Genomic DNA, 8,589 nt, shown 5'->3' on the forward strand with positions numbered 1-8,589 from the left:
CCAGGAGCCCACCCTTAGCTTCTCTGAGCCTCAGTTTCTTCATCTGTGAAATGGGTCTGCCAACCTCGCGGGCTGCTTCAAGGTTCCGAGCAGTGGAGAACACAGCCCTTTCCCCGCCTCCAGCCGCCCTGCCAGCCTGGGCTTCCAGCACTCACCCTGAGGGCCCGGATCAGCCTCAGCCACTTCCTTCCCCACGCAGGCCTCCTCAGGTGGCTGGAGGGTTCAAACAGGACCATGTAAACCTTCAGAGAGACTAGCCTAAGGCAGGAGCAGCCCCTGATCCCCTTCACAACCAACCCCCCACAGGATCAAACAGCTCTATTCTCACAGTGGTCTCTGTAAATCCTGGTGGCCTCACCTTCCACCTGGGACACTCCCTTCTTCCCAGCCCCAGGGGCCCCTCATCCAGGGCTGGGCCCTCACCACGCCCCCCCCCAAGGTGCCCCCCAGGCCTGTCACATCCCCCAGGAAGCTGCCCCACTCAAGTGGCCTGAAAAGAAAGAGGAAGAGAGTTACAAGGCCTTGTGGCAACTGAGGGGAGGAGGAGGCGGGAAGAGCCCAGCCCCCGGCCAGCCCCCAGCCAGCTCCCTCTCCTTCTGCGCCAAACCTTCCCTTGTCTCCCTAGTAGCTGGGCGGCCTTCAGCTTCTGCCCTCTGCCTCTCATCTGCCTCTGCAGCTGCACCTCTGCTGCTGTGTGCACATGTGTGCAGGTACAGACAAGCATGCACATGCATACTGACACACATGTGTGCACACCTACACTAATACACTCACTCTCATACTTCACACACACAGACACAAGCACATGTGCATACAGAAAGTGACACACAGACACGTGTGTATACACACATGCATACACACACGAGCTGACACAAAAATAAGTCCATCTGCTCACACATAGATGTGCACATGCAAGACACAAAGCACATGTGCATATACATGTGCGTGCATGCCCCAACACACGCACATGTGCATATAGGCACATGCCCACTTGTGCATGCATGCAGATGCACACACGTGCAAACATCTGCAAGTGTACAGACAGACATACAAACATGCATGTGCACACAACACATTTGCATATATACACAGATATCTGTGTGTACACACATGTACACATGCATGCTCAGTCACATAAACATATACACACGTGTACCTGCACTGACACACAAACGTGCACTCATGAACACATTATTTCATATGTGTATTAACACACAAATACACACATAGATTGCATACATGCACAGGTGCACAAAATATGTATATATACAAACATGCAGGCACATACCAATATGTCCATCCACACAAACATACAAGCACAGATACGCAAACGAGCATACATGTACACACACATGAATAGATTCACAGACTCAGAAACACACACTTATACACACTAGCCTGCCCCACGTGCACATGGAACTACAGGCACACGAATGCGTGTGCACATACACATATATGTGCGTACATGTGTACACACACCTGTGAATCGGCATGCGTGTGTTCGTGGGCACACAGTTTGCTAATACACACGCACACACAAACATACCGCTAAGAACACGAGGCACACATGTATGTGCATACACATGTGTGCACATGCAAACACATATGCACAGCAACCCTATACCTGGATAGCTCACTGTTTCCTAAACACACCCCGCATTACCCAGTAATAGCCTTTCCTCTGCCAGGAAGGCCCCACCTCTTCATCTCCTCCCGTTACGATTTGGCCCAGCCCACTGTGGTTAGGAAGCACTCCTCCACCAGCTTCCAATCTCCAAAATTAAGATGACTCTCTCCTCTGAGCTCCCAGAGTTTCCAGTCTGATACACTTATTTGGTCCTCCCGGAAGGGTAAGCTGAGGATGCTGTTGAAGCTCCCCACCTTCCCTCATCACCTCTGTCTCCTAGAAGAATAACCTGGGTGGGTTCTTGTCTGCTGACCCTCAGGGGCAATGCTTTATTCATCACTGTGCTCCCGGCACTGCACACAGGCCTGGCATCAATTAGAAGCAAAATCAAATCTGTCTGAGTTTCTGAATTGGTTGTCATCAGGTTCCCGAATGAATGGGATACAGAGCTGGGAAGTTTGATGTGCTTGACTGAAAGTTCTAGAGCAGTGCTGCTCAAAATGTGGTCCAGGAACCAGTGTCAGTCTGCAAACTGTTACTGGTCCACAGTGATTAAGCAGTTTGCAGCAGATTGCATAGCAACACACTGCTTCCCTCATGCAGAAAGTCTTAAGGCAAAACAAATACAACTGAACTAAGCAGTGTGCTTACTTATATAGTAAATTTACATCTGGCAAGCTTCTGATCGCCTCCTGGACTGGTAACAAACAGTTAATGGATTGGCTACTTTGAGTAGCTCTAGAGGTTGGTAAACAATGGTCAGTGGGCCAAATCCAGCCTATTGCTTGTTTTTGTAAATAAAGTTTTATTGGAACACAACCAGCTACGTTCATTCATTTACGTATTGTCTATGGCGGTTTTCACACTACGGTGGCAGAGTTGAGAAATTAACAGAGAGAGCATGACCTACAAAGCCTGAAATATTTACTATCTGGCTGTTTACAGAACCAGGTGACCGCCACGTTTCCTTCTGGCTCCAATTTTCTCTGTTGTGGAAGGTCGCTGGGAGCAGCTGACCTGAGCTGGGGATTCTCCGAGCAGTGAGGCCAGTGTGCCCTTCCTCACCATTCAGTTCTTACCAGGGACTCTTCCTCTAGCTCAGTCTCCTCAGGGGCTGTTTCAGGCTCCGGCTCCAACTCTGGCTCTGGTTCTGCCCCCTCCTCCTCCTCTCTCTTCACTGGTGTCCCTGGGGGCTGAGGCAGCACCCTCTGGACCCAGCCCAGCATCCTGACACCTGTAGGGGACCGAGTACTTAGGCCTCTCCAGAATGCTCACAGTTGCTCCCACCATTCATGGGCTCCTTTTGTGAGTTATATATTTCCTTTTTCCTTCTTCATCTTTAAAAATATTTTTGCAGTTATAGCTCCAGGTATTTTCCTGATAGAAATACTCAAGCCCACAGACACATGTGTGTAAAGAGGTCGGTCACAACAGTGTTAGAGCAAAAGATGAAAAACATCCAAATATCCATCAGTAGGAGACTGGTTACTGGGAAGAACCTAATCGGTCTTCTGTAAGAGGGGCACAGATTAAATAAATTATAATACATCCAATAATGGAATATTATGGAGCCATTTTTTTAAGTAGATCAATTTGAACTAACATGGAAAGATCTACACGCTTTGGACTCCAGTCATGAGCACATCAGTTAAATGCTCCATGCCTCAGTTTGCTTGTCTGTAAAATGGGGATGTAAATAGTAGCTATCTTGTGGAGGTTAATGTGAGGATAAAATAAACTGATGAGAACAGTGACTGGCACACACTGGAGCTTAATAAATGTTGGCTGTGACTATCATTGGATGTTAAGCAAAAATGCTAATGATAGACTATCATGTTCAGCATAACCCCATTATAAATTTTTAAAAATACATTATGAGCAGCATATGAATGGAAAATATTTTTTGTTTAATATAAGATAAAAATCAACCTACTTTCATGATTTAGAAATTTTTAAGAGAAAATAACAAGCCCCTGTTTTCATGGTTTACTGCGATAGTTCAGCCCTACCTTACACGGGCTCAGTTTCTGGCATCATTTACTTTCAGGGAATGGGCATCCCTGCCCTTATGACTACATCCCTGCAGGATGGCCCGGCCCAGCGGGCGCCACACAGGTCAATATACGCAAACTCCCAGCCTCGAAAGGCCCTTCCGAGGCCGTGCCCGGCATGGTGTATCCTCCCTCCCCCCAGCCATGGGCAGCCAAAGTATTCTCTGTCCCTCATTTGCCAGGGACCCTGGCCACAGGCTGCAAAGCGCAGGCACAGGGCCCAGGACCCCTGCCCCAGTGCCCATCTCCCCACAGCCCCGGCCATGCTGCCTCTCCTACTACTCACAGCCCTGACTTATGTCCCTGCTCTGGCCTCAGCAGCCCAGCTTCCCCTAAGCGAAGCTGTGCTGAAGGACACAGCTCTGAGTGGGGGGTCAGTTCCCTGGCTCAGCCACCAAAAACGTGACTTGGGCTAGACATGACACCTCTGGTCTTCCATTTCCTAGTTGGGTATGGGGGTAAAAACACTGATTTCCAAGGTTGGTAGAGCCCAAGATTGCATGTTTAGGATGACAGATTCCACCGATCCCAGCCAGCCCCATAAGCCACGATCGCCTCATCCTCACCTCCTCCCACTCAGCCTCAGTAAATAAGCGTTTTCATCACCACTTTATAGCCAAGGAAATGGAGGTACAGAGAGGTCAGCAGACTTGCCCAAAGTGACACAGCCAGTAAGTGGCCCAGCTGAGTTTACGCTCAGGTCTGCCTGGCTCCAGGTGTCCCACATCTACCCCGGAGGTACTGAGTTTGCCCAGGATCGGCTGCTTCTGCAGGCCAGTCCTGCAAGCCATTTCCCAGCAGGCAGCAATGCTGGCTTGTGCTTCTGAACCTTCTGGAAATGACTAGGGAAGCCTTCCCCACTCCCAGTTTCCCTTCCTCCCCCAGACCCAGCCATTTCCTCCGCATAGAAACACGTGCAGGCCCCTCCCATCTTTTAGCCCTGTTGCTGCTGATTCCACGTTGATGAGGGAGGCGCAGGCGGGAAGGGGGGCCTGGGAGTGGTACCCAGAACAACAACAGTGCTTGGACCACCAGCCTTTCAGAGTCTTCCGGGGAGCTGCGGAAGATACAGATCCCTAGGCCCCTCTAAACCCTCTGCAGGATCTGGAATCCGTATTTCACAAGCTGCCTTGGAGAGTCACTAAGGTTTGAGCCTCACGGGGGAAGACAGAAGCCTCGGGTTTCCAGCCTTGCCGGGTTCTCCATGTCTAAATGGCTTGATGGGAGGAGAGCACGGAGGGAGTCTCATCAGGGGTCCCACGGAGCCGCGACCTCACCCTGAGTTACCTGCTCAGATGCCGTCCACCAGCCAGGAATTGCCTCTTCCTGCCTCTCTCAGCTGGCCTCTCAGACACAGAGGGGATTAATTGGCAGCAGCCGGGCTGGCCCGTATGCAAAGGATTAGGAGGTTCTAAAGAGGGTGGGGAGGTGGCAGTGGAAGAGACGAGATTGATGCGGAGGGAGCCGGCAGAAAACCCCAGGGGCCACCAGGAATCGGCCCCGGGGAAGGAGCCCTACATGGCCCTGGTTTGGGGCACCATGAGCTGCCAGGGGACCTGGTTCCCTGCATACCCTGGCCAACCCACAGAGCGGCTGGTGGGAGGATAAGAGCTTGGAGTCCCCAGGTGATTCTGGGAGACTCCTCAAGGTAGCAGGGGCCTGTCAACTCAGTCAGCAGTGGCAGGAGGCACATTCCAGCTCTCCAGCCCCAATGCAGGGACTCAAGCAGAGTCCCTCTGTCTCAGAATCTTCTGCAGCTTGGGCAGGGCCTCAGCACCCCCTGCCTTGGGCTCCACCAGAATGGCTGTGGTCCCAGGGCTGGGCCTTTAGGGAGGGCCCGAGGACGGATAGATGACTGACTGCATCCAAGCCGGCCTCCTGAACTGAGGTCGAACCCTGGAGGGGGATGGCGATCTCAGGGGAGAGCGGGAGAGGGACAGAGGCCCAGCACAAAGGGGCTCAGTGAGGTGACAGGACCTGGGTGGGGGGCAGGGCAGTGGGCTGTTTAGCAAAGGGGCAGGGGATTGACTTGCTCAGCTACAACATTTCTCGACCTTGCCTATGTGTCAGGCAGCCTGCCAGCCTTAGCACATTGAGAAGGACAGAAATAGGACCTGCCCTCATGGGGCTTACATTCCAATGGAAGATTCAGAAGTAAAAAAGATTAACAATGAACTTAAAAATATTGCAGATATGCTGAGTGCCATGAAAGAAACACACAGGGCAGAGACGTGTGTGAGGTGGTGGGAAGTGGGAGTGGGCACAGGTGCCTCTATGAAGAGGGACATATTTGAGCTGAGACATAAGATCTGAGTGAATGGTGTTCCAGGCAAGGGTAAATAAAGGTCCTGAGGCTGGAATGAGCTTGGATGCCCCTGAGAGACAGAGAGAGGCCCAGGGGCTTAGTGGGTGTAGGGAGGAGTGGTGGGAGATGAGGTCCAGGACAGATCAGGTAGGGCCTGTAAGCCACGGTCAGAAGATTGGGTTTTAGCTGATGGCCCATGGAAGCACATGATGGTTTAGAACAGGAGCCGGACACCACCTGTGCAGCTGTTTTGTAGTGGGCAGGTGTGGAAGCAAGGCACTAGTCAGGAGGTAGCGGTGGAACAAACCAGTGTGTGTCTGGACGATCCCTGTCCTCTCCTTCCTGTGCAGAACCTCTGATATGCAACCACCCCCAAGGCAACTGGTGTGGGAGAAGGTTCTTTCTGCCGTGCTCTGTCGATACGCCAGGCTGCTGGGGATCAGCGCTCCTCCCCATGGCACCTGCAGCCAGAGAGGACAGTGAGCTCTACTGCTCTGCCTGGGTGTGCAAGTGACGGCCAGCGTCATCGGTGATGCTCACCCTTGCCTCTAGCTCGACGGAGGCCAGTGCAGAGATGACGAGGCTTGGACCGAGCAAGTGGCAGGAGAGAGAAAAGGGGAGGGGAGGGAAAAGGGAGGTGTTGAGGGTGTTCAGCTTAGGCAGCTGGCAGGTGGTACCATTTACTGAAAAGAGGGAGCCTGGGGCTGTGGCGTGGAAGAGTCTGGGGGGCTCTACTTCGTTGTCTGAGAGACATCTGAGTGGAAATGTGCGCCAGGTGGTGAGAGGTGTGTTTTGCGGGGTGGGGACTGTCTGGAGTCTGGGAGAGGTGGACGACTGGAGATGGAAACTTCGGAGGCATCAGCTCAGCTTGTAGATGATGCTTAAAGCCACAGGACTCATTGAATCAAAAGTAAAGAAGAGAAGGACCAGAGATGATGCCTGGAGCACACTGGCACATTTCGAAGTTGGGAAAAGGAGGAGGAGCTAGGAAAGGAGACTGAAAGAGCTGCTGGTGGGGTAGGGGAAGAGCCAGGAAGCCGGGTTTGCTGCACCCAAGATGGCTGAGTGTGTTGGGGGAGGATTGGCCACATGGGACCACCGTGTGAGCGGAGGCTGACCTGTGCCCCAAGGCTCGGCAACCTGGGGGCATGGAGACCGGCCAGGGGTCAGAGTCACGTGGGCCTGGCTGAAGAGGAATGAGCTCTAGGGTGAGGCAAATGAACGAACCTCAGCTCCACCCCCGTTGGATGACTCTCGTGTGCATATATACGGAGGGAAAGAAGCCAGACTGAAAGGACCCCAATGGCCCATGCGTACAAAGCTCAAATAGGGCACAATTAGCCTGTCTTATCTATGGCTGCAAACATAGGTAGTAAAATTATAAAGAAAAGCAGTGGTTATACTACACGGCTAGGAGAGTGGTTACCTCTTGCAGGAGGTGGGACTGAGAAGGGGTATGCAGAAGCTTCTAGGGGCTGGCGGGGTCCTAACTTGCTTTCTTTAGCTGACATCAATTTTTTAAAACAACGTTATTGTCATGTAATTTGTATGCTGTAAAATTCACCAGTTTTAAGGGTACAACTCAATGATTTCTAGTAAATTTACTGAGCTATGCAATATCTAGTTTCAGAACATTTCCATCAGCCTAGTAAGATCCCTCATGCTGGTTAGAATCACTCCCCATTCCCCCCCGCCAGCCTCAGGCAACCACTAATCTGCTTTCTGTCTCTAAACATGTGCTTTTTCTAGACATCCTATATAAATGGAGCATATAATATGTGGAGTGTTTCTGTGTCTGGTTTCTTTCATTTAGCATAATGTTTTGATGATCATCTACATTGTAGCACGTATCCATAATTCATTTCTTTTTAATTCCCAAGAGTATTCCATGGCATACTGTCGGTTTCCATGGCATAGATATATTAGAGTCTGTTTACCCATCCGCTAGTCAATGGACACTTAAGTTGTTTCCCCCTTTTGGCTATTATAAATAATGCTGCTATGAACATCTGCATGCAAGTCTTTGTGTGGACATATATCTTCATGTCTCTTGGGAAGACTCCCAGGGGTAGAATTGCTGGGTCATATGGTAAATTTATGTTTCACTTTTTAAGAAACTGTTACACTGTTTTGCAAAGTAGTACCCATGTCTTGACCTGACTGGTAGTTACACAGGGTCTCACTTTATAAAATTATGAGTTACATTATATATTTATGCACTTTCTGGATTTTGTTATATTTTTAACTTTAAAAGAGTTAAAAAAAAATTGCGATGGGGTGGTGAATGAAGTCCAGGTAAAGTTTTCTTTAAGGGGTGGGACTTGGGGACGCTGCTCTGGGGCTGGATGGGGCACTGGAGGAGAAGCAAATAGGGAGCCAAATCCTACTTGAATCTCACAGTAGGGGTGCCCGGGCCCAGCAGGCTCAGCACTTGGGCAGGTGTATGCAAAAGCACGTGCCAAGATACGCAAATAAGTTAAGAGTCTCCCCAGGGTTTCCTCACGGGGATGGGGGGACAGGGTCCACCTCCAGTGGTTCTTTTTTTTTTTTTTGGCCTCCCTGCGAGCCTTGTGGGATCTCAGTCCCCTGACCAGGGATTGAACCCC

General features: G+C 50.9%; 1 protein-coding gene across 1 annotated transcript in view; it reads right to left on the reverse strand.

The window, feature by feature from the left end:
- The window catches only part of CNGB1 (cyclic nucleotide gated channel subunit beta 1), a 66,390-nt gene extending 63,534 nt beyond the window's left edge, over positions 1 to 2,856 (reverse strand). The window contains exons 1-2 of the mRNA XM_060000743.1: positions 2,707 to 2,856; positions 156 to 213 (exon numbers count right to left, since the gene is read on the reverse strand). Coding sequence (XP_059856726.1) covers positions 156 to 213; positions 2,707 to 2,853 — 205 coding nt within the window. The 5' untranslated portion in view covers positions 2,854 to 2,856. The remainder of the gene's footprint in view (positions 1 to 155; positions 214 to 2,706) is intronic.
- Between the last annotated feature and the right edge of the window lie 5,733 nt (positions 2,857 to 8,589).

Source organism: Delphinus delphis, chromosome 20 (assembly GCF_949987515.2).
Source record: "Delphinus delphis chromosome 20, mDelDel1.2, whole genome shotgun sequence".
In the NCBI taxonomy this organism is placed as follows: Eukaryota; Metazoa; Chordata; class Mammalia; order Artiodactyla; family Delphinidae; genus Delphinus; species Delphinus delphis.